Genomic DNA, 27,632 nt, shown 5'->3' on the forward strand with positions numbered 1-27,632 from the left:
AATAAAATATTTTCCAAGCAGAAGCCAAAAATATTCTTGTGGGAAAATTAAATATTTTTAAGTATGAATTGGAGGAAAACACAAATTACCTTCAAATAGCAAAATAAAAAGGAGGACACAGAAGCAAGGAAACCACATAAAAACATCCCAGTGAAAGGTGGGACTTGATATCCTTTTCTGTCTCTTACCCTCACCTGCCTTCCAAACCTCAGGTGCCAAATTCCCAAATTCAGATCTTGATCTCCTCAAAATTGGTCTTTGGATTTTCTATCCTAATTAGGAGCACATTATTTTAACTTTACCAGGCTAATCACTCTTGCTTCATTGATCTGAAGAACCTTTAGGCTACATTCTGCCTTAAGAGTTCAGTATTAATAATCTAATACTGACACGTATGACACAGCACGCCCAGGGAGAAGCACTAGGGAAGAGAGTGTTTCACTGGGCCAGGATATAACTAAAGCTGAGAAGGAGATGATGGTGCAAACTTTCCATGGACTGAGGCTTATTCAAGCACAGCTAAAAACTTGCAGGTTGATGAGTTACCAAACAGGTTAACATTTTGGTTTTCCATTTGTATTTATATATGAAAATATTAATTCCAAGTTCAAGAATGAAGTAAGAACATCACAAACACTCACAGGAAACGCAGAAAAACCTAATTCTGGTGTCACTGAGGTCATCAGATGTAGGAAAGAAAACTTCAGCATTCAGAACCCCAGCAAATACCAAACTGATTTCCCAAGTTTTCCTTCTAAAACTGCAAAAGTCTGTCTGGAGTTGGAGTTCTTCAACTACTCTCCTCAGTTTAAGACAAGCTAGCAAATGGGGTTATCAACAACAACCATAATACCCCACGTAGCTTTTTCAGAACAGATGCATGTTGTTTTGCAACTTTTCAGCACACCTGGAATTATCAATGATAGGCTGTGCAAGGATTGCCTGGTTTCATAGACCCAGGCTTTGCTCCAGCATAATACGTGTAAGAGTTGGGTTAAATTCCTCATCTCTCTTCCCTATCTGCAAGTTCTTTTAAGGATAATACCATAGTTCTTAGTCTTATTCTGTCTGTGTCATTCATGACCCAGTTAATGATTATTTCAGTAAAAAGACTATGACAGTTAAACAACTATAGATTTGACTTTTTTTTTTTTGTGTATAAACAGATCGGTTTGTAAGTCAATATCCAAGATGAAAGGCCATGTTCCTTTCCTGAAGAAGCTGAAAGGCCATGTTCCAGTATATGTCAAAAAACCAAACTTTGGATTCCCCCACTCTCATATTCACCACCCTCTAGCTGGATTATCTGGGCTGGCTTTCCAGTTTCTCACATTGAGCACTTCAAGTTGCTGAAGGCAGGCAAACAGTTAACAGTTTTTACATCCAACATGGTGATAATGTGCTTGTTGTTTTAACACTTTCAAAGGATTAAATAGCCATACAAGTAGGCGCTCATCACAGAACACCATTACTCCAGTCAGACTGTTTTGCAAAGCTCTTTTTAACTATGTGGATTAGTCTAAAGCTACAAAACCATGTTACATAGGCTACAGTTAGAAAAATACTTTTACTTCCATAATAAATTACCTATTATGCAATTACAGGATCCCTGTGGATGCTGATTAAATCAAATAAATTTCTCCATTCAAGGAGTATAGAGCATTTGTGAAGCCGTAAACATGTGTTTCCATGACCTTTGCTCTGCAGAGCAGGGCCTCAGGACTTTCTATAAACAAACTAAATGCAGTTTAGGTTTTTTAGCAATCATGTGGAAGTCCCGGGAGTATTTATTGTACAACACTTTTTTAAACTGCCAAACTGAGATAGAGAACAGGCAAGAAAACAGTACAGCTCCTGTGGCAGCTATGGCAGCTACTATTGTGGCCAGGGCCAGAATGTCCATTAGCTACTTTGGGGGCTGCTTGTTCAACATCCAACTTTTAAATGTTTCATCTGGTACAGTATAAACACTACTGCACAGAGATATCCTCTAGTCCCAGAGCTGTATTTACTAACAGGAAGCCTTAATTCTAACCTAAAACCCATTCTTGCTTCAGTACACTCCTTGCTTCGTACCTACGGTTAATGGTATTGTGTCTGAAAACACAAATTTGCTCCTTTATTGACTTTTCAATTCAAGAGGACACATAAATAAAACCCTTCAAAAATTCAAATAATGACAGCAGCACAATTTAACTGACCAGAATTATTACAACTAAGGATATGCAAGCCTCAGAATGGACACAACTTCTATCCCTGTGAATACATTGCATTAATTATCGAGACCTCTCAAGCATGCACTGCTAAGCTCACAAGAGTAAGTTCTCATGTGAGTTCAGGTGCTCCTTCCTTCCAGTTGGCTCATACATGTTGTAAAAATAGCCTCTTTTCAGTATTTTGACATTTCCTCACAGACAGAACCAGGAAACAAACAGAGAGGAGTGAGAAAATGAAAGCTGAGTGAAGTTCACCAAGCCTTACCCAAACAGCTACAGGTATGTAGGTTTGGCAGGAGGACGGAGTGATACATTTTGGTACATCACGTGATTTATTGCAGGTGATACCAGAGATGTGCTATCATGATCTACATTAGCTTGAAGGTGTGTGGTTTGCTTGCAGAACATAGAGTTGCAACTGCTTTGCAAGGATACGAGAGTAAGCAAGCCATAACACAAGCCTCATGGTCTCTCTCCTTCTGCCAATGTTAATCTTCATAAGAACTTTTCTAGCTGTAGTATCCCAGACCTCAGCGCAGACTTCTAACCCCTACTGCTGACAGCCACACCAGTTTCTTTAAAGTGGGCTGGATTGTCTTCATGCTGCCCCACAGTTTATGTGCCCTGAGGCACACACTCACAGTACCCTGCTAACACTGCTACTGTAAAACCGTGATTCTCTCACTAAAATAACACTTCCTATAACTATTTCTTTCCCTCTAATCAGAGATCATATTTTTATTCCATACCTCTGATAAAGCAGTATAGATACTATTTATCAGACATCTTTTATATGACTGTTCAAGCCATTACTATGCCCAAGTTTCTGAACTACCTTCTCATTTCAAAAAACCCATGTAATGAATGGCTTGGCTTAGGAATGATCTGAGATAAGCTATTTGATTCAAAAACACCAGCAGAACAATAGAAATAGACTCTCTCTCTCATACTGTTTTAGTTAATTGCCTCCATCATAACTAAGCTGCTGCAGTCAACCTATTATTATGTGACTGAGTTCATACTTTTAAGTTTCCTATAAAAATATCTTCCCCCTCCCCAAAAAAGGTCTCCAACCTTTATCTTTAAATATGAGATACTTACAACAGTAGGAGGATTTAATTTAAGAAATTGCCTTTAGAAGCAGGACATACATATGTGCATATAGAAAAAATAATCAAAATAACACAGTATTCTTTAGTCAGGCACAGCTGTGAGCACAAAAGCCGAAAGAGAAATTTAACCACTACTTCTTTTATCATCAAAGGAACTGCAAGCTTTTAATGTGATATAAATGATTGTGGTTTTAACCTGTAGTCAATACTAAACCATGTTAAGGCAATCATTTATTGAATTTCCAATTTTGCAAGAAAGTGTAGAAGAACTCCACTGTTGTTCTGAAAGCATCAGCATGTGAGAGAGAAGCAGATGTCCCTGCTTTTCCTGCCACAAAATAAATTCAAACATTTCCACATAAACAATTACCACATGTAATTCAACTTGATCCCTACAGAAATGGGGCTGCTTAGCAAGAGTATCTCTCTAAGGTCATCTTGTGCAAGGCACATGGGATGCTCAAAGGGAGTTCAGGCTGGTCTACAGAAAGCCAGAGGGGAACACCACGCTACACGCACATGGGATTGTGAGGGGAGGGAAGGCTGTGGACTGCAAGCCAGGATAGAAAAAGAAAACCATCTGACTTCAGGGAAAGACCCTGCAAAATGAACTGAACTAATCAAGTGTGAGACTGTAATGAACATTTTGGTAGGTGTGACATTAATGAGATAGAGCCTTTTTGGAATTTAAACAGTTTATTTTAATAATTTATATTACTCAACTGAATTACTGGAGAGAAAAATCCTAAATTAACTTTAAGTCATATAGATCTTAATGAAAAAATTATCACTAATACATCTTAAGTGTGCTAAAGCTTAGGTAGTATTAGATAAATTTGTCAGTGATGTACTATCAGAAATAACTTTCAACGTGTTTGCAGTGTTTTATAGTAATGAATGACATACATACACTTCCGCAGTAAAATCTCCTGTAGGAAAGAGTCATTCATTACAAAAAAAAAAAGATCAGCTATTTACCGGAAGCACATAGGGACAGAGGTATTAAGAGGAAATGAAAAATAAATTAATAAAGAAAAGCACAGTTCTGAATCATGATAACAGGAAGGCAACTCATTAAATCCTCCATACAATAGATATTGTACTGAAAGGGCCAAAGATTCTTTCACTTCCCAATGTACCCATTGCACCTGAGCAAACACCAAGTGATTTCAGCACAAAACTCAACTTGGCCAATATGGAAACACAGTTTCACATCTTGACTTCAAAAAGCTGTCAGGCATGTAAGCCAAATGCCAAAGAGAGAGGAACTCACAGGCAGAGTTTGGTGATTTGGCTTGGGATGATTAAATTCGTTTTTTCACTGAAAATGAAATAGGAAGTTGGGTTATGACTATAAGGCACAATTCAGTACAAACTGTAAATAAGCTAGTGCAGGTATACGAAGCCACATAGAACCTACATGGAGTAATTCCTGATTCAAGTAATATACACATTGTACCATTACACATATTCCTAAGAAGGACGATAAATAGCCCAATCATGGTGCTGTGGTTATTTTCAGTATTGCCTCAGCTCATACTGAAGTCGCTTGTGTACTTCACCAGTACCACCCTGAAGAATTTCAGATTACTGGGATGAACAGGAGAATGCGACTTCTAATCTACAAGACGATCCAAAATTACTTGTCTTCTTTTGTCTTGCAGACCAAACTTTAAGGAAAGATTCTTTTTTTTTTTTTCCCCCAAACTATCAGAGAAATAAATGCTAGAGAAGAAAACAGTGTGTTGAAGCAAAAGAGTAGAAGAACTAAAAGGGTTATAATGCGGCTATGAATACACATGCAATCTAAATTAGATGTTTTCTAACCACCAGAAAAGCAAAATTACAGAATGGGGTCATTTCTGCAGCAATGGGATGAAGAAAAGTTGCCCTGTTTTCAAGACAGTGCTTCCTACCTTCCAGAGGGAATTGTGTGATACAGCTGCCTGCAATAGCAGCAGATTAAATTCTGTGAGCCAAGAGATTCCTTCTTGTGCTGTTATTCATCACTTAGGCTGTCCAAAGGCACCAGTATTCCAGGATTTTCAGCTCCTGGTTAATAACTCTGTATCTCAAAATTTGGAATGAAGAACTGTTATTAACCTCAGTGAAGAGATGCCACAAGAAAAATTGCATCATGGGATGTTTCTAACCAAAACAGGACAGGTGCACACTAAAGTTTCATGCCGAACAGGCTAACAGCATTTGGTGATACATAATGCAGTGCACTATGTAGTACTATGTAGCTGCAGTCTGCTGCAGTGTAATTACGTATTTGTGTTAAGACTTATCCAAAGACATGTGCATCAAACCAAGAAGCTAATGTAACTTGTAAACTTTTGACCCTTGTTAAGATGAGATGCATTAGAATTGTTACCGAGGGAGGCAGCTGTGTAAGGTCTGGCAAACTTCACCACTACAAACATCAGGAGCAAAGAGATAAGGGAGCCTCATCTACCCGTTTTGAACCAGAGAAATAAGGTATTAAATCCTACTTACACCATGTTCAAAGGACACTAAGACCAAGCAGGTTTGGACCAGTTCTCCAGAGGTCAGAATCAAAGAAACATTTATAACCAATTGGAAAAGGTAAGCCAATGCTGTGCTAAATACAGATGACAATGAGAAAAAAAAAAAAAAAGATGAGAAATAAAAGAGGTGTCATCAGGGAGCTCAAAGTAGCCAAAAAGTTCCAATCTTCTCTAAGAAGTTCTTTTCCACAATATTTCCCACAATAGCCATAATTTTCTGTCTCTGAAGAGAAGCAATTATTGAAGGAGAAGAGGTTGCATAGGGGAAGACGATGTTTAGAGACATCAGGGTCAAAGTGTTCCACATCAATGAGAGCTAACCAGGTCAGGTGAATGTTTGTTTCTGGTAAAATCAAATTAAATTAGGATAAACACAAAACAATAAATCATCTTAGGAGAAATAAACCCATCACAGGCTTTAAGAAAAATGTCATGGTCATGTAGACAGGGTCATGGACACCACTGTAAACTGCTCAAAGGAGAACTCTGCATCTGAAGGAATGAAAAATGGCAAGGGTCTAGCAACTGCAAAGACTGGGACATCAGAGCTTTCTCAGAGCTGTGCTCTAAGCTGAACTAAGTATCCATATTACACAGGACATCCAGGTAGGTGATACACCAGTAGAATTGTTCAACCTCCAAATCTCTGAACCTCATAACGAATGTCATAACATTATCATTTAAATCTACAATAAGACCTTGCCTGAAATGCTGATAAACTGATAATCCCTGTAGCTCAAATGAATATTGCAGACCTATAGCTTGTTCAGAAAAACCATAATTAACATGACAGAAGAAATTGGAAAAAAAAAAGAACAGAGATTGCTTACTTTTAAAAGGACAAATATGGAAGATAATAAATACATTTGATTTCCCTTAAACTATCTCACTATGTTTTATAACATGTAATACAAGAGACCTTCCATAAAATTAAACAGTGTTAAATTCAAAATAAAATCAGAGAGCACTTATTAAATTGTGGAAGTCCTTGCTTCATGACGCCACTGAAGCCAAGAAATTAATGAGGTTTTAAAAGGGTCTAGGTAATTATATGTTTAACAAGATTATCCAGAATAGCTATAATTATAAACAACTTTGTTTTGGAAGGGATTTGAAACCACATGTTTTAGGATTAAAGTCATTCTAGCACTAGGAGAGAGCAATATAAATTTTAATGTTGGAGATGGGAGAAAAAGGGTATTCTCTGACATGCTGCTGTCCTTATTCAGCAGGGACCAGCTACTTTAAGGATAAGGATATTGGTCTAAATGGGCAATTTCTAGGATAGAATGTCCTTGGACAAGGTATGGGACATGTGCACTTCTCAGAGCCTGTCTGTTCTCTCCTGTATGTGTTACAGTTACACTTGGGAGTCCTGGACCAAATAAGAGCTCTCCATGTACTATGTGCCCAATGTAGGCATAGGACAAATAGCCCTGTCACTGTTTAGAAAGACAAAGCCAGGAAAATGAGCATTTTTATTGCTTCTATGTGTCAAGATACAGAGAAGCCGAGAGAGAGACGAAGTAATAGACTTGAGGACACAAACCCAGTTTGCGGCTGAAGTGAGAATGATGCTAGTCCTCTGATTAGAGTCCAGTATCCTGACTCCAGGTCAAGCTGTCCTCACATTCTTCTCAAACTTTGGTTTATTTTAAAATGATTTCCTCTTTTTACTTTTTTCCCTTTTGAGATCCCAAACAAGTCTCTGCCTTCTGCAGAAAAGAACAGGTGTGGAGGCTCTGGAACCAACCTTGCCTCAGATAATGGGACAAAGTACAGACCCAGTGGTCCTATTTGCTTTCCAGGAGATCATGGATGAGAAACAAGCTTGAATAGGCAAGGCAGCAAGTGGGAGGAAGTTGCATTGAAGACTACAACTGTTTTACTCAATTAAGATCCACACCTTTTCTAAAGTTTAAGTTGTGCAATTGCAGAGGAGTTTCCTCCCTGCCACTGTCACTTAAAGCATTAGGCAATTCATCTACAGATTCAAGAAAAAGCCTCTTCCTTTCTAATACCTATCAGACTGTATATACTCTATCTGCATTTTGGCACATAAACCACCATCTGCACCAAATCAAAAATGTCATACTTTCAGCTGCAGCTGGGAGTTAACTGTTCTTTCTTATTTTCTTCCACCTTTTACACCTTGTGACTGGCATTTTGCTTTTCAGCATTTCCAATCCAGGCCTGTCTCCAGCTGAATTCACCTGCTTTAAATTTTCTAAGTCCTAATAAAAAGGCCTGCAGACACGTTTGCTCCAAGTGTGCAACCATTTAGGGGTGGTAATGAGTTGGACTGCAGCCTGGTATCTGGCAGACCTTCCTATTTCATGACTCACTGTTAATTAAAACCACACTCTTTGCTTATTCCTGGGATAGCATTACTTACAAATAATTGAGAGTCTCACTGCCTCATAGCTTCCTCCCCCCACTTCTGTTCTATAGAATACACTTTTGTGATGGAGTTCTGTTTCCCTTAAAGTTGGATGCAGCACAATGAAGAAAGACATCCATTTCTCAGTGAACCCTCGTTGTCCTTAATTTGGATTCTGATACTTTTTCTTGTTTTGAATTGCATCTCAATCCGTGGGCAATCTGATCCATTGTACTCTCTGCCTGGTTTCTAGAGGCTACTGCCATGTTGAAACACACATAACTGAGTATCACAAACTGCTATTCAACTCCAGGCATTTTTATGGTATGCCCATATATTAACTGAAATGTGATGGGTTCACACAGACCTTTGAAAAGGTCAGTTTTAGCAAATTTAGTATTTCACTCTACCCTAAAGCAAAGAGCTCTGAGAATCATTCAATGTAAATAATTTAATGCAAAAAAAGTAAAGCTTCAAGATACTCTGCTTTTGCCTGAAATTCACAGTGCTGATTTCTTGATTTATAGAACCATCTGTTCTATAGGCTAGGCATCTAGCAACCTGAAAAATTACCTCTCGTATGGCTCTGCTAAGCCCGTTTAAATCAGCTGATGCATTCTTAACAAAATCTTGTACCACGAATCTCTGATGACTGATGGCAAGGACTCTCAGCCAAAGCTTTTCAACTTTAGAGCTGGCTACAGGGCTGGTTCAACAAACCCAGGACTATTTCGCTTGAAGGCACAGTACCAAGCTCAACATTTTTCCTGAAGTGTCTCTTTGTAGGACAGTTGTTGCTGCAACTCATTCTGTGTTTTCTAATTCAATGGAGTGACAGCATCAGTAACAAGCTGCAATAACATACAGCCATAGGCATCAGTTGGCTAATGCAGAATTCAAAGGACTGGTCACTTACTTAGTCTTCCCTTTTCCAGTGTACTCTATCAAGGAAGAATTGAAAATTATGTGAAATCTACAGAGTTTGGACTCATTTTAGATCATGCCAATATTCTCCCAAATGCAGACACTCAGCTGCATGCTCTGCATATGCATTAGGTTCCTTACAGTCAGTCCTGCCAAATACATATTCCTAGCAGATGCAGCCGCTTCTCTCGCCTCTTCCTAAATAGCAGAAATTATTCCAGAATGTTATGTGCAGGCATATAGAAAGAGAAAACTGAAATTTGGAAAAATATGTTTAATAGGTATTAATTTTCCACTCTCCATTTCACTCAATCTTTAAAAAACAAGCAGGTTACTCTGATACAGATTCATCATTTCAGTTATGAAAATCAGAATTTTCTAAAGCATTTGGGATCACCAAATATCCCTTTTTTAAAAAATATGCCTGTGTTGGAGTTTTGGGTGTCACTAAATTTAAACACAGCTTCTGTGTTCACTAAATATTCCGTAATACATACAGTTTACAGAACATAAATAATATTCACTGGATTTTGATGTGAAGAAGTCAAATCTATTTACACATATTTCTATTTGCCCAATATTAATATTTCTTTGCCGTCGGACTTTTCTTCTCCTTTCCACTCTTCCTCTGTGGAATAATTTTGACTTTTTAGTTGCACTGGTGGATTGCCTTGAAGTAGCCAGTCCAGGATAGCCCAATAAAAAGCTACACTCCATGTTATGTAATTAGTGTTTGTTAGCTCAGTTTTTCCCTTGCACTCCAGGCAAACAACTGTTGAACCCTGCCTGGAAGCCAGCACCCATCCTCTCCAGTAGACTGAGCTCCCTTTGACCCACTCTCCAGGCTCAGGCTCATCTCTGAATCAAAGAAGAAGTGGATATCTAAGCATCATCATCGAGGTTCAGAGGAACCTAAGCATGGCCTTTTATTTTTCTTCTCAATTTCTGCCATCAGATTACTCCCGTTTTATGCATATGCATGCTTTCTTTTCAGGATATCAAGGGTTTCAAAAAAGTCTGTTAGAGCCCACTTTGGTAAAATGAAACTCTTTTAAGAGAAGCACTGAACACAAACCATGCTAATAAGCTACACTTCTTAATACTTCAGACATCTCCACTTCTGGGTATAGCCCAAGGTTCTGGCCTGCTGCTAAATCCATTTTGCACAGCTCTGATGATAAAGCAGATTCAGAGCTGATAAAACCAGGTTCCAGGAGACACAAAACCTTGCATATGCTCATCAGATCAAGCCTACATGTTCTCCAATGTGTAGTTAAAAAGCTGCAGCCTTCAGGCAATCCTCAGTTGCCAGGAGAGCCCATAAGAATTCCAGCTGCAACTGAGTATAAAGCACAGTCCTGATACTGATCTCTCATGTGCTAGAAACCTGACCAGCTTCTGGCACTGCCACAATTCAGACAACATGGCAACATGCAGAGAGGCCTCTTTTTACTCTATATAGTGGCACCAAAATGGGCAACTGATCCCCCTAAATATTTTACTCATTTCAATTTCTATTTGAAATGAGCAAGTTGAAATTGTCTCCCCTAAAAATGGCACTTTGAGAGTAAAGAAAAAAACATTCCACCCATGTAAAAGAAGACAGAAAATGAGACCCAGGGCATGCTAGACAGCCTGATAAAAAACATGTTAAGATTAGTAGTAGGAATTTCTCTGTACCCCGGGCTAAATTCCCACTGTGGCTTTTTATATTATAAACTTGTTTTCCCCTTTCTGTGGATTTTTCTGCATTCAATATCTCTGCTATTCTTCTTCCCACTAGTAAAATACATAGCAAACACATCAACACTTCCAGCTAAGTCATTCCCCAATATCATCCTCAAGCTCACTCAGTACGACCACAGTTTTAGGTAACTCCTTCCATGAACTTAATACACAGTCTCTCTTCCCTTCTCTTAAGAGTAGTTTCTGATAGTCATTCAGACACTGCTGTTATTCTTGGATAAAAAATTTGGAAGTAGGGATGCTATCTAAGAAACTGCAGCAGAACAACCTTGGCAGACTTACACAGCAGCTCTGGTGAAGAAGAAATTGTGATCAACTGTCATGATTATTTCTTAACTCAAAATGATTTGAAAAATCCTGTAGCATACCTACCACTTTTCACATTCTGCTTTGTTTTCTCAAGATAATAACTTTAGCTTTTCCACTTTAAAACCAATCATTTAGTTTCCTGAAAGTAAGTTCACTTTTTAACATACCCAGTCCTCATGAAAACATTTCAGAACACATCTCAGACAGAAATGCCAAAGCTCACTAAAAGCCATACAGATAAAAGTGTGTATTTGATACCATTTCCTCATTTTCAAATTGCATGTTGCACTGTGCTGCATCCTCGGTTACTGGCTTCTGAAACATGTTGCGGCAGAGGAGCCATATTGTCAGACTAGCAATGAACATCCCAATATCTGGTACAAATAGTCTGATCACGTTCCCAGCATCTGCTCCTTTCACACTGTATGGGATGAAAAAAAACAACAAAAAACACAAAGAAATATTTATTACTTCTAATGACATTTTCAACTGGAACAGAAATTTAGCTCAAGGCAAAGAAAAATAACCCAAACCCCCAGCAATAAGAAACCTTCACAATATGGGAAGTATGAAAATGATCAAGGAATTCTGGACAGACAGACATTTTTGCTCTCCAGAAGTACAGAATAAGTGATTATTTGCTGGGAGCTCGCATACCCATATTTTAGTGATACTTAGCACTTTGATTAACCCAGTTCTGAATCAATTTTGTTGAGAGCAATGAAGGAATAACTTTCAAATTCAACAAGGAAGATTTTGGCTGAGTACCTAGAAGATCCATGTGTATGAAGCACAATCCCTTTACTGGAATTCCACGCAAAGACAACAGCATACAGGTCCACCAAGGACAAGGATGTCCACCCAGGCGAGGTAGCATTTATGTCACCCCTATGTGAGTCTTAATCCTACTTCCTTCCTTCCCGAAGAGGAATAACCAGAAAGTCCTTAATATTTTAACGTTTCATTATGTTAACTGTTAATACATTTTATCCAACCAAACTATCTTAATACCTTTTTGGGTATTTAAGTACTAGTATTTAAGTACAAATATTTAAATGCTAATTAATGTGTTCGATCCCTGCCAAGAAAATCTTTCTTCTCCTCTGAAAGATTTGTATGTAGGAAAAAAATTGCACTGCTTCATTGTGCCGATATAATTGTTTATACTAGGAAATAGGACTTTACGGATTTGGATGTGGTGACTGAATTTGGTTCACTGTTAAAAGGGAGACATAATACTTCTATATTTGATTTTTTTCTGTACACAGGTCTAGTATCTCATCAAAAATTAATTTTGCATTATTTCTGAGGTCCTTCACATTCAACCACTCACATTCAAACAAATTAAAAAGTGCTAGCCTTCAAGTACCAGCACTTCTTATTTGCACCATGTTCTCCTTCCTCACATTGTACTCCCATGGAGCCACGCTGGGCCTTCCTTCATGTATCCTACTCCCCAGAACCCAGGAGACCCCTGTGGGAGCTCTGCCTCTGGTGCAGCTCACATTTCTTTCCAAACCAAGCACTTCTGATCTTTCAAAATCATTTAGCATGTTGTTGTGAAAGATGTAAGGTACAGTTCAGGCTAGCAATAGAGAACCTGAACAGTGATACTTAAACACAGAGCAGGGAGAAATTCTGCACATGAATAGTTTATTCACCAAAACCAGTCACAAATGTATGCTGTTCCCATTTCCCCATGAAAAGGAAAACAAACTGACCTCAATGTGAGAATTAAAAAGAAAACAAAAGATCACTTGAAAATAGAGAAATGTATATTCTTCTGCAAAGCAGAATAATAAACTGCTTCACTCAACTCCAAGCAATCTGCTCCCCAGTTTTTCACAGCAAAAGCTAAAACAAAAATCAGTTATTCTCACTTGTTATCTCTGGCAGTACAAAAAAAGAATGGTAAATACTGCAGTCACTCCACAAACATTTCTCACTTTATTTGCGCATTCATACATGGTCATATTTTGCATTTGATAACAGTCTATGCATTGTGCTCTTTGCTCCAAAAGAGGCTTTCCAGAAGAACAGGAAACCTATTCAGGAGATCTCACAGAGCAACGGCTTTTTTTTTTAATCCCTGCAAGAATTACAGTGTACAATGAATTGGTCATAGCCCTTGATCTGCAACTAATAAAGCATAATTCATTCATCTAAACTAAATCATTTACCTACAGGGCAGCTTTAATTGTAGTAGACGTCACTGACTAAAACTTATAACTCAGCCAGAAACACATTCTGAAATGTAATTACAGTAAATGGCAGCTTTAGAATTATTTTCCATGTCTTTCCTTCTTTCTTATAGGATGCAGAAAAAAAAAAAAAGAGTTAGGGGTTTGAAATTGTTTTTTTTTATCTTTCCTTGATCAAGTAAATCAAATTTCACACAATTTTTTAAGACAAGGGACTACTACAAGTTAGGGTTGCAAGAGTTCCTCTGTAACAAAAATAAATTTTGTAGGACAAAAGGAATTTTATGACTTTTGCATCACTATGTGAAACTGTTTTATCATATCAACAGACTCCTAATAGAGCAGTTTCCTCATCAGATAATCTGTGTTCCTCTGCTGTTTTCAGTCGTATAATTTAAAGTTACTACTTCAGAAAGGGATCATCCTAATTTTCTGTGTTTATACGGAATTTTTCTAGGACAGTGTGACCCTGCTCCATTCCTAAAGTTCATTGATTCTAACAAAACTAAGCAAAATTTCCCGCTTTACCTACATTGAGAATAGAGTTAGCTGTGGACATACAGGTTAAAACCATTCTCTTACTTCATGTACTCTCACTAGTAGTCAAACAAAAACACAAATGCCAGCATAATTTAAACATTACATTTTTGTTTAGTGCTCTAGAATTCAGCCATTACAGTTTTCTGAAAGTAAAATTTTCAGGTTTTGCCTTTCTAGAATAACTGTTTCTCACAAATAACAATTATTCATCTCCTACTGAATGCACAAAGCTTTGGTGAGGTGAGGTATTAATACATTTCTTTAGAATGGCAGACACATTAACTTCCTCTTTATTTCAGGTTTACAGAATAAAACCAGAAAAGCAGCAGAGCTAATAGAACTCAAATTACAATGGCTTCAATAGGAAAAAAAAGTAAAATATATAGCAACACGTGTAAAACACTATGCATAATATATAAAAGTCTTCAAACTCTAAATATTTAATATTTTGTTACAAATACACAAAAATGGGAAAAAAGAACAACCAGTTGTTCTTAAAGAGAAAAATTAATTCAGCATCAGTAATGTATCACAATGTTAAGCTTATGTTAGACAATAAATTAGGCAATGCTTGCAGATTAAAGAACAGTAAAAAGCTTGATTTTATATTGAATACTGGGTAAACAAAGTATTTTAAAGGTTATCCTTTATTGTAGTTTTAAAAACTTTTCAAAAGTCTTATTCATGCATACTCATGTTTCCATACATGCACCAGGTTCTTTCTTTTTTCCCTTCATAGGTTTTCTATAGCATTTGTTTACTTCTAATTAATTTAATAAAACAAAAAAGGTAATACTGTGTTAACAGTTCACCAGTGATAAGCTAAGGAAGAGTGCATAAATGCTAATACTTTCCATTCATCTCGTTTGGTCACTGTAAAACATCTAGTATTTCTAATTGGATCTAATATTTCAGAGTGCACTGCTGTAGATGCTTACGGCTGAATTCCCATAGGCCTCATATGCAACTGTAATCACTTGGATTGGAGGCAAAACAGACCCAAGGATCATAAGCATCACCCCTGGAAACATGGACCAGCAGTATTACACAGGTGCTACACAGTACTACGAATGATTTGTTTGTTTATCACCACTAAGTATCCTCTTTGTGATACAAAAATAGCAGAAACTTTTGAGGGTACCAAAGGCTACCAACCAGACGGCCTTAGAGATGTGCTTGCTGATCCTTGCTGTTGGAAGTGGATCTTGGGGATGGTTGCAGCTAGAAACTACTTAAAGAGGTTCCTTGACCTCTCTCAGTTTGAACTAGGAAAGAAACGTTTGCTTCTGTACTTACTTTGCTAGGAAACTCACACCTAAATTATCTGGGTCTGAGGATTGCAGACCTGGTCTGAGCCACAACTAGCACTTCAGTGAGCATGGATGCTCACAGTCTATAGTCATGCTGCCATGACTTGTCTCTGCTGGTTCAAAAGACAGGTTACTTATGATGTTGGTTCACATGGCAACCTTGATATCACATTCAGGGCAAACCTTTGCCGTGGGTAAAGTACGCGAGTTGCTGAGCCCTGGTAGGTCTGCCTTTAGGCCTTTCTTATCTCATGTTCACCCACAAATTGAAAATTAATTATGTTACAAAAAAAAAATACAAATTTAGTAATATTAATATCCACATGCTCACTCTTACTCCTGCACTGCCTTAATGTGACTGTCCAGTTTATGCAGAGCATGCCATGTGTTTTACTTAAAATATCTGAAGTTGCACTTTCAGAGAATATTGGTCATGCAAAGTAAATGTGTGGGAGGAAGAGGGAAGCAAAACTGCATAGAAAACTACTTATAAAAATATTTAGCATGCACTGACCTACCCAACATACAAGTTCAAAGGCCTCCTGATGTATTTGTAAGATCTAAATCACTGCTTACAAACTATGTCTGCATGGATTCAAAAACCAAAAGTAGACTTTGCTGTTTCAGGAAAGATACTTTGCAATGAAGAACACACACTGTATTGCAAAAGTGCTTAAACACGTATTAACCAAACATTTGTTTTCCAAACACAGCTATGTAGAAAGAGAGCAGCTATTTGAAACTAAACGTACATTGCCAAGATTTTGGTGCCTCACTGCTTGCATAAAACATTCAACATTAAGAAATTACGGATATGTGCAATATGTACAACATTGGTTCATGGCACTTTTTCTTCTTTTAAAGCACCCATTGTTTCTTTTTGTTCACTGATCTTCTAATAAAGGTCAAACTCCAGCTTGCCCAGGGCAGCACGCAGAAGACATAAAATTCAGCAGGGATTTAGCAGCCATCGGACAATGCGCTCAGCTGCACCGCTGCCAGACTTGTGACAGCACAACATCCAGCTTGCTTTGCCCGTGTCCCACAGCTCCAAATGTGGAGCAGGACTGATGTTGCACAGCAAGAGGAAGTGAGTGCAATCCCTTCCACACCCGTGGTGCTGTGCATGTCAGCCCCACAGCATGGTGGTGGAAATGACAAGCCCATCCACAGAACAAATTATTTCAGGTCAAAATGGGAATGTGATCCTATATGGAGGCAGAGCCAAAGTGAGCAGAAGAGACCGGAGGACACTTCAACTATAGATGAATTTTGGTCTTAAATCTTCAAAGAGACTTTCTGTTGCAACTATGCGTGCTTTTCATACATGCTTCTCACTTACACATCATATAATTCAGTATTCGTTGATCACTGTAGAACGTTCCCAGTTAATGTTTGCAAATACTCAGTGACTGACAGTAAAGTGTTTACATAAAAGCATACAGACACCCATATGCTCCACAGTATCTACGACTAAAAGAAAGTGGTGAAAAGTCTGAAGCAGGCTGACATTCAGTGATTATTTCAAAACATATTTACTCCCTATATCTGAAGTTTTCATTAGTTGGAGCATGAACAGATCATCATTTGAAACTACTTTTCATTTCATTCTATAGCTAGTATATAACATACTCACAGGAAGTTAAGAATACATCTAGATTTTGGTGCACTTCAATTCTACAGCATCAAGTCAAAAAAGAAGAGCAGTAGAAATCAGTGGCAAACTAAATGCCCCAATGCCATTAGATGTTGCTTTTTATTTTTCTCTAAATGGAGTCTATGACACAATCCCTGGGATGACACCCCACATACATGTGGGAGGAGAGAGTACTAGTTCCCTGCACTGCTTGATGTTCAATGGCTCGATGAGTTGCCACCAAAGACCTCTCTCAGGTGTAGAAGGCAACTGTGGTGTGTTCTGCCAGCGTGGGAGACTCTTACCTTGCCTAAACATTGGAAAAAACAGCATTGCTCAGATCCAAATTGAGCAAAAAGGAGATGAAGTCAAGTGTTCATGCTTTTACCTCCAGGCTGGATGGGTGCCCAGTGTCAGCCCACTCCAGCAGCCTGGTCAGACCTGGCACTGGTACGTTCATACTCCACTGGCCACAGGCTTCCTTGCATTTCATGTGCCAATTGCTATTTGGAGACCTCACGTGATTTATTCGTGAACAAAACCCAACAAAAACAAAGTAAAACACAAATCCAAATTGCTAAGCATGTGTCCTTGAGAGTTTCTGGATACTAATTGCAATGCTGATTGCTTTCCAGATTAAAAGAAAGACTGGCTCACATTCTGCTGCTGGTGGGTTTACCACTGTACTGCTCCCAGCTACCACTGTACTGCAGGAGGCTGGGCTGTGCCAAGAAAAACACTGACAGCAGTCTCACAACTCAAGTGCTCAGACAACGCAGGCCATAAAGTATCTTCTATCAGATGTTCATTTCCTTTGAATCCCTAGGTTAAATAGCATGAGAAAAGTTAGCCAAAATTAATTTAGCTGAAAAGAAAATAAGCACAAGGGGTGGTAGGAAATGAGCAACCTGAAAACTTAACACAAAGTGTTGGATAAATAAGATTCCTCCTGAATGGAGATGACTTCTGAGAGGGCCTTATGCCAATGCTGAGACAGCCCAGACTATCAGATCAACATGACACAGTTACAGGCTTCAGAGGCACAAGGATTCTTCTATTCCATGATATTCCTTTACTTGTCATAGTGTCCCCATTGGTCTACAGGTACCTAAGTGACATAAGATTGCTCTTCTTTTTGCAAAGTACCTAAACTATTGCAGCATGCTGTTAGAAATGACATAAGAGTAATAATCACACTGTTTTCAGCTTTTATTTCCAATGTGGTAGAAATTAATAATTTTCTTGTTAAGTTATTAAAAATATCCCTGTTCTACTTCAGGCTTCATTCCCCTTTAGTCTCATTGGGTTGCTGACTGCACAGATGCTGCAGTTGTTAGTGGAAAGTAAATTTACCTATTTGATTTACATCCCTTGCCTCATGATCTCTTATTGTCTCTCTGGTTTTATCTAAGCCCCACCTGTGCACATTATTAAGTTTTTTTGTTTGTTTAACCACTGTTGTCACATAAAAAAGATTAAAAGCTGCCATCATGGGATTCTCCTGTCATAAATGTACAGCCAATATAACACCCTCGTGGCAGAAGCTGGCAGAGAAGTATCAGAATGAAAACAGGCACACTGTGTTCTGCTGACATTTGCTAGATTGATTGACTGCCTTCCACAGTTCTCTCTCTTGAAAATCTAAGTGTCTGAATAGAATAGAATAGCAAACAATAGAACAGAACAGAACAGTTCAGTTTGAAGGGTCCTACAACAATCTTCTTGTCCAGCTGCCTGACCACTTTAGGGCTGACCAAGAGTTAAAGCATGTTATTAAAGGCCTTGTCCAGACGTCTCTGATGGGCTGACAGGGCCAAAGTCCTCAGAAGCTCTTTACAGGACATTCTTTCCAGAAGCCCTTTCACCAGCTTTGTTGCCCTCCTCTGGACACATTCAAGGACCCTAGCATCCTTCCTAAATTGTGGGGCCCAGAACTGCACACAGTGCTCAAGATGAGGCTGCACTGACACTGAATACAAGGGGAAATACTAAGTGCACCAGTCTCTTACTTTTTTTCTGAAAGCACTGATTTTAACTACTGTTATCTTCCTGCCATAGACTCCAATGTTATCTACCTTAAAAATAATCTATTTGTTTGGTTTCAGACCTCTGGCTGATCATACTAACGAGAGGAATCAGCCTCTTTCTGCTCACTAATGAAAACCGTCCTCACATGGTCATATTATTCCTATTCCATATAAAACTGAAAGGGCAATCAACATTTTGCAAACATGCACAAAACTGAAGCTGCTAAGTTAGACCCTGTACCATTCCCAATGAATGAAGAATGGGAATGGCATAAAAAACCTCCCTGAATCCTGTTGAAATTACACTGTTTGCTTCTGCAAAACACCAACATTACCAGAGGAAGTCCTAGAGTGGAGACAGGACTGAGGGAGCAGCTGGAGCTGAAGATCTGGTCTATGAGCAGGATTTTGCAAAGGGAAGTAGCAGCATATGTGTTATTTCTGACTCAGCAACTACTTTCTAGAGGTCCTCTCCAAGGACCTTCACCTAGAACACAGCCTTGAGCAAAGGTAATATAACAGGTAAAAAATCATAATGACACTGTGTTTGGCAAAGCTGTATCTCAGCTCAATATTCCTACAGCAGTTTCCCAAAAAAACAAGGTATAACAGAAATAATGAAAAGAGATTGACTAGGAGGATGTTTCAGAGACTTCATTAAAAATTAATAGAGATATTTGTCTTTCAAAGTTTCATATACTCTTGGACAGTAAAGAGCAGGAGGTTAGATTTCTTTGCTCACTTATTTTGCCATGGAAGGAAAGAGCCAGATGATCAGCTGATACCAATTACAAATTATTGGTCAAGATTACAGAAGGAAATGAAATATGAAGGCAGACTGATCCGATTTCTAGCAGCACTGAAGTGGAGCAGATGTGAGCATTGAGCCCTGCATGTCTTCTTTCCTCCCAGATGTCCTTTTCTCCTCTGAATGGTAGTCTATGAAGGGAAATCTTGGATTCTCAGTAAGTTCCCATAATTCAACTAGGTTTCACAATAACAGTATATACTCCTTTGCGTTCTGATGGTGTGCAGAGGCCACAAAAGTCCCCAGTGAACTGGGGGTGCTAACCTCCATTCCACTTTTCTCATCATATGCATATGGAAAAGAATATTTACTGGCTGCTTGGAAGAGTCAGTACAGAACATTTACTCATGTCAAAAAAATGGGGGAAACGCTGTATTAAGGAGCTCTCTTCCAGGGTTAGATTAATTTTTCAACAAAAATATTATTTTCTGAAAGAAAGAAACCTCACTTATTTCCTCTAATTTTTTTCTGATTAACTACTTACCACTTTACACTACTATTTCACATTAGTTCACCATTTGCCCAGAGCATCTTACCTTTTTAATACAAAGTCTACTAAAATTTCCTGTTCATTCAGCTACTTTCTTTTTTTTTCTTTTTTGCATATAGAAAACCCCTTATTGTACATGATTTTATTTCTCTTAGTTTTCTAGACATTGAATATTTCCAGAGCTCTCAAAAAAAAAGTGTTTGACCACTCTTAAAACACATTTTAGGACATGTGCACAGTGAGGTTTTGACAAGCGTATCATGATGAGCATGGTTTAGATGCAGTGCTAATAGGTTTTTTACTTTCAAAAATCAGGTTTTTACTTTAAAAATTTTTAATTTAAAAATTACAGCTGATTTGATTGTTCATTCACAACTGCATCTGCTACAGCAATGAATCTTTCAGTTGTGCAATCACTTGCCAATATCATCACGTAGCAGTGGGATGCAGTCAGATGGAAAACACACACATACACTAAAGCCACAGGAAGACTGCAAATAAATAAAAAATAATCAGAGTGGGTTTTTAAATGCTGAAGCAAAAGAAAGAAATTTTATGACACTGCAGTGACAGTGGGAGGGAAGAAGACATGTCAGAGGCAGAAGATGATAGATATGCTGCCGTTTGCAGCAATGTGGAACAAATATAAAACCTGTACTACTGTTTCCACCCTGGCAGCTTGGCTGTCTGCACTGTGCAGAATCAGATCTCCAACTGTTGCTCAATTCATTCTCATAGTGCAGAAATCAGGCCACCATGTGAGAGAGAAGGAAGCTTAAAACCATTCCCCTTTTAAGACTGAAATGGAATTACACTATTAGTGTTGCAAAAGAGTCCTTCACAGCTTAAATATCACTTCAGTAGTTTCCAAAGCTTTACCAGGGATCCAGTGTTTTCTTAAAGTTTCACCTGACTGTGAGAGCCACCAACTTTTCCTTACAAAGAATACACATATCCATTTTCAGCCCTCGCAGCTATGAAGAAAAGCTGTGCAATGTGAAGCAACTTCACTCTTGAAGGTTAGAAACCAGGAGAAAAGAATAATTTTAAATCATTCTTCTTTGAAACTATTCATGATTATTCTTGGCACACAAATTTTATTCATTTTTTACTTTAAGTTTGACAACAGCGGAAAAGCCATAAAAATACTTCACTCAATGCATCTTTACATCTGCAAAAGAAGTAATTAATGTAGCAAGCAAAAGGGAAAATTATTTTTGTTACTTGCTAAACAACATTCCAAACTGAAATATACATATCTTTGGTATCTCCATCTGAATGTATTTTGTACATTCTGAATATATTCTGTACATTCTGAACTTGCCACCAGCTGCCGCATGAGAGGAGCCCCGAAGAGAAGATACAAGGACTCCCTGAAACAACATCTCAGCCTTGGCCATATTGATCAACATAACTGGTCTACTCTGGCCTCCAATCGGGAGCTCTGGAGACACACCATCTATAACGCTGCTGATGCTTTTGAGAAAGCACGCAGGATCACTCTAGAGGAGAAAAGACAATGCAGAAAGAATTGTGCCTTGCAGAATATACCACCTAAGGAGTCTTTCAGCTATGCCTTTTCCAATTGGACATGTCTATCTCGTATTGGCCTTTTTAGCCACCAGCGCACTTGTAACAAATGTTGGTAGACCCCTTCCCAAATCCTCTGTACCAAACACCTCTTTAGAGTAGGAAAAAAAAAAGGACTAGTGGATTTCTGGATTTTGAAATACTTCTGAAAGAAAAATAGATTTGGGCAGGACTTTTTAGTAGTGCAGTGTTGATTCAGCTAAGTTCCCAGCACTTGCAACAGATTACATTTAAAGGGTCATAAGGATTCTTGAATTACAAACCCAACTCCCTAAGTGATCAGGTACTTGAAAGATGTTACTTTAATACTTTTAAACAGTTCAGTGAATTTTAATTTAACCAAAATCCAGTTCCCTTTTGTAATAGAAAAATACTCTTCACAACACTTTTGCCAAACTCAACAAATTGGCCAAAATGTGCTTAGGATCAAGCAGTCTTGATATCACTTCAAGTCTCTACAAGACAAAGTCTCTAGTGAGGAATTAGAACCACCAGCAAATGTATGCTGACACTCCTATATTAGGTCTGGAGATAAATCCAATTTGATCCTCAGGCCTGACAATCCTAACTTAAAAAAAAAGGGAAAGGAAAAAAGTGGGGAACCTTCCTATTGATAAAGCATCTTGTAATTAGTAACACTACTGTGTTTCTCATCTACACACAGTTGAATTTTAGATTTATCATAGGCATATCATGTGATTAAGAGATTAATTTGCCTCCAGGATGTTTGCACACCAGCTCTCTTGGTGGGTGCACAGGAGGCTGAACAGGAAGCAGGACTGTCATGCCATGAGTAAGTGGCTTCTTGAACTTCAGCCTATACAGGCAGAGGATTAAAACACAGTCATTGTAAAATTGTGCTTTATTTGTATAACAAAAAGATGATTTTCCTCTGGACTACCTGGTGTGATTTTCACCTTGGATTTTTAATATCTGAATCCTCTCTAAGTTAGAGAATTTAGAACTCTCTAAATTCTAGAAAATTGACTATGTTCTCCAAAATCTAGTTTGCATATTTATGCCATTAACAATTATTTTTTGCCTTTGTTTCATAATGTTCCTCTCAGGAAATACACCTTTGAAGTCTACTAAGTTGCTTATAAAATTAAAGACCACGTGTTTAAACATCTAAAAAATTCAATTATTTTAGGTACAGATTGTTTATGTTACATTAAGAAAACTGCTTAAGCAGAAAGATGGAGATTAAAACCTAGAAAACCTCTTAAGTCTGCTCAAAAAAAAGAAGTTATTTTACTGAATGTTTACATATTTCATGATAGTTTTATCACTTTTTTTTTAAATTAGGACAGCTTTGAGAAAATCCCATTAAGTAAGGAAGCAATTAAGTGGTTTTAGCCATATGGTGATCTCCTGAAAAGCTTCTATAAAAAAAGCCTCCTTGGTGAATCTTTCTTTACAGTCTCACAGGTGTGCAATACAAGGACTACAAAACCATCACTAGCAATATATGTTAGAATATTCTATTACATGATTGTGAAGAAGAAATGTGTTTATTTTGCAAAAGGGGAGGGGAGGGGAAGAACAGTTGACTTGGAAGGGACCTATAATAATCATGTCCAACTGCCCAGCCACCTCAGGGTTGACCAAAAGTTAAAGCATGTTATTCAGGGCATTCAAATGACTCTGACAGGACAACAGTCACTGAAAAGCTTGGGGCACAACCACTTCTCTAGGAAGCATGTTCCAGAGTTTGACCATCCTTTTGGTAAAGAAATGTTTCCTAATGTCCAGTCTAAACCTCCTGTAATGGACACAGCTTTGAATCATTCCCATGTGTCCTGTCACTGGATCCCAGGGAAAAGAGCTCAGCACCTTCCTATCCATTTCCCCTCCTCAGGAAGCTGCAGAGAGCAATGAGGTCATCCCTCAGCCTCCTTATCTCAGAGAATCACAGAATATGCTGAGCTGGAAGGGACCCACAAGGATCACCGAGTCCAGCTCCTGCACCATTCCCAAGAGCCACACCATGTCCCCAGGAGTATTGCCCTAACACTTCTTGAATTCTGTCAGGCTTGGTGCTGTGACCACTTCCCTGGGGAGCCTGTTCCAGTGCCCAACGACCCTCTGGGCAAAGAACCTTTTCCTAATATTCAACCTAAACATCCCCTGACACAACTTCAGGCCATTCCCTCAAGTCCTGTCACTGGTCATCACAGAGACGTGATCAGTGCCTGCCTTTCCTCTTCCCCTCATGAGGAAGTTGCAGACTGCAATGAGGTCTCCCCTCAGTCTCCTCCTCTCCAGGCTGAACAGACCAAGTGACCTCAGCCGCTCTTCAGACGGCTTCCCCTCAAGGCCCTTCACCATCTTCATTGCCCTCCTTTGGACACTCTCTAACAGCTTAATATCTTACTTCCATTGTGGTGCCCAGAACCGCACACAATATTCAAGGTGAGGCCGTACCAGTGCAGAGCAGAGAGGGATAATCCCCTCCCTTGACTGGCTGGTGATGCTTTGCCTGATGCCCCCTAGGACACGGTTGGCCCTCCTGGCTGCCAGGGCACTGCTGACTCATATTCAATTTGCCATTGACAAGGGCCCCCAAGTTCCTTTCCACAGCACTGCTTTCCAGCACCTCAGTCTATATGATCCGGGGTTGCCCCATCACAAGTGCAGAATCTTCAAACTAGACAAGCCCAGAGTTTTCAGCCACATCCCAGTGGACATTCCTGCCAGCCCTTTCATCAGCTTTGTTGCCCTTCTTCAGAAGTATTCAAGGACCTTGATATTCTTCTTAAATTGTGGGACCCAGAACTTCTCATAGTGCTCAAGATGAGGACACACCAACACTGAATACAGCAGAGTAATCACCTCTGTTGACCAACTGGTTATGCTGTGTTTGATGCAACCAGGAAGCAGTTTTACCTCTTGTCTGCCAGAGCACATTGCTGGCTCCTATCAAACCTGCTGCCAACCAGCACCCCCAGGACCCTTCCTACAAGTCAAATAACAGAAAATAGTCCATATCTTGGAATAAGCAAAATATTAATTAAATTCTAAGTAGGAGTTTTGGGCTTTAACTGTGACTGATGCTTTTTTTGCGCCTTGCTCACTCAACACAGAAAGTGTTAGTACAAACATTCCCAAGATGTTGGGGAAAGAAAGCAAAAATGGCAACTTTAGGAGAGATGGACCCCTCCAGAAGTTCCTTCCATGATGACAACCAAACTGGCCTGAAATGGGAGCGGCTGACCGGCTTTATGGATATAGCCCAGGGCTGCATTTAAATGCAGAAATTCATCATTGGCCACAGCTCTTAAGTGACCATGAAACACAAGTGGTAAATGGAATAATAGTTCAAAATGGGGGATTTATTAGTTCTATTCTCATTTCAGATTATATTCACTCTAGGGGCAAGGACAGCTGTCCTGAAATTATCTCCTTCTGATTGGGAACAACAGGGTTAGGTTACTTCACAGGCTACTATGGCATGCCCAATACAGGGTATTTGCTAACAGGCAATCAGAAAGTGCCTGAGCACAATCAACTGACTACGCCCAGCAACATTAGAACATTGGACAATGGGAGTAAAATCTAAGAACTTAAACTCGTTTAAAATTAGCTTTAAATTGTTTCTATTTCAGTATTTAATACTGACTTAAAGATTTCAGTTGACACAGTGTTGGGGTTAAAAAACAAGTTTTCTTCATATCTTTTTAAACAATGATTTTGTTCTTTGCAAATATAATCCAATTTTTATTTTGGCTTTCTCTGTAACTTGGACTTTTATTTCAAAGTCTCATTTTTTGTCAGAGCAGTGAAGAAAACTCAATTTAAGATAGAACCTCAGGCATGCAGTATATATCAAATGAAACTGAAAACATATTTCTTCCCCATTTCCCACACTATAAACAAGATGAATACTTCAGCACACACATGCACAAATTCCACAGTCCTGGCCAGCACGAAGTAACAAAATGAGGGAAGTTTTGAAAATTAAACTTAAGCAACCTCAGTCCCCTGTCTTCCCAGGACTCAACACCTTGTGCTGCCCTTTGTCTGGAGACAAGTGCATGCAGGCAAGAAGCCCCCTTAGCCACCGTTCATCACCCCATGAGAAAAGAAGTGCAGTGTTACAGCTGGAAGGACATGAATAAACCCTTCTGATGTAGTCCTCTACCTACAGATTACCTATCAATTAGGTTTGGCAACTTGGGTCTGAGATTGAGGTAACAAGTAACATGTTTGGTCCAGATGAGAAAGGTGTGGAGGGTTCAATGTTAGTGCAGTGCCATGCTCCCCTTGGCATGCCTTCAGCCAGTGGCCCTGGAGCTGTAGCCTTTGTGGTTCCCAGAACCCTAAGCCTAATCCTAAAGACAGCTGGGGGCTGAGGATGAGGTCTGCAATACCATGTTTGGCCAGGCAGAGAAATGACTAAACCAAGGTATCACACAGAAGACAACACTTCTGTTATAAGCAATAAACTGCTTTTCATTCACAGCCTCCCAAGGGAAGGTGCGGAATTGGTTCAATCTCCTCAGCTCCCTACATTACATTTATCTCAATATATATTTATAACATTCTAAGAAAGTATATAATTGCAACCACTACAGAATAAATTCATATTCATTAATTCCTACAAAAATATGATAGACATCATATATTAAGAATAGAAAGCATAAACAAACCATAGATTACTTTAATTTCTCTGATATAAAGCAGTTAAAGGATTGTGTACTGTAGAAGAGAACCCTGCCGAAGTAAGGGGGCATGCCTGGGCGCTGAAGAATTAAGCATTTGCTTAAGTTTGTGGGACAGGAGACCAAGAGAATTGTAGAGACTAATACAGTTAATTTTTTCCAAAATGGTGAAAGAGGTGCCTGGCAGGGCTTTCCCATGTCCCTTTGATTGCACCACCGCATCTATTTTTTCCTTTTCTTCCCAGATTCATGTTATTCAGTATTTAAACTGCACTCTTTCTTTTAAAATAACCTCTCAAGGATCAGACCATGCAGCCTCATGCAGCCCTTGGCTGAGGCAATGCTCCCAAAATTACGTCCAAATGGGAGCCGTGCCCAAGAAAAGACTATAGGATTCCGCTGTATGTGAAGAAAAGGCTTGAAATTATGGACCATGGTATCAGGATAAGACTTTATATTTCAAACATATATTTATTCTTTTCACTAAATCACCAAAGAGTATGGGGAGAAGTGGAGGATATCACTGTAGAAAACCATATGGTACTTAGATTTCCAAGCCAGAATTATGTGTACTAAATATTTATAGAATCCAGTGATATTCTCTTCTTTCTGTTTATTCCTTACATGTCACCCAGAGCAACTCTGGCCAAGCACCAGTCAAATATCCAAGCAAGTTACAGGCAATCTAAGCATGGGGAAAGAGAGAAAACAGATCACCAGTAGGCTCATAATTAGCAACCTAAACCTGGAAGGAGGCACTTGGGAAGTGCTTCTGATGCATCTGGATTCCAGTCTTCACCCCATGTCACGTTCGGTTTCAGAAATTGAGTTCTCAGTCTCTGCAAGGGGTAGGGAAGACATACACAGTATTTTTGGCTAGACCGAGCAGGGGCATATGTGGAGCAGCTGCAAAAGCAGACATCCGTCTGCTATCAGAGACCAACATAGGAACAAAAACGCATCTCAGCGATAACAGCTAACTTGCTCCTGGTGTCTACTGGGTAAGCTCTGTCTTCCTACCTGTGGCATGCAGGGCTGTTGTGTTTATTTTGCTTCAGACAAGAACAATGCAGTGTCCTACTTATCACCTTGTGCTTAGAAGAGTACTTGAAGGAGCTACTGAGGTACAAAGAAGATCTGGGACATATCTT

At 39.0% G+C, this 27,632-nt stretch overlaps 1 protein-coding gene across 3 annotated transcripts in view; it reads right to left on the minus strand.

Annotated features, from left to right (window-relative positions):
* Positions 1-27,632, minus strand: part of PIEZO2 (piezo type mechanosensitive ion channel component 2) — a 297,318-nt gene that overhangs the window by 124,070 nt on the left and 145,616 nt on the right. For all 3 annotated transcript variants that reach the window (XM_064656971.1, XM_064656987.1, XM_064656979.1), the window contains exon 5: positions 11,477-11,639. In XM_064656971.1, coding sequence (XP_064513041.1) covers positions 11,477-11,639 — 163 coding nt within the window. The remainder of the gene's footprint in view (positions 1-11,476; positions 11,640-27,632) is intronic.

The sequence above is a fragment of the Pseudopipra pipra genome, chromosome 1, assembly GCF_036250125.1.
Source record: "Pseudopipra pipra isolate bDixPip1 chromosome 1, bDixPip1.hap1, whole genome shotgun sequence".
Lineage (NCBI taxonomy): Eukaryota > Metazoa > Chordata > Aves > Passeriformes > Pipridae > Pseudopipra > Pseudopipra pipra.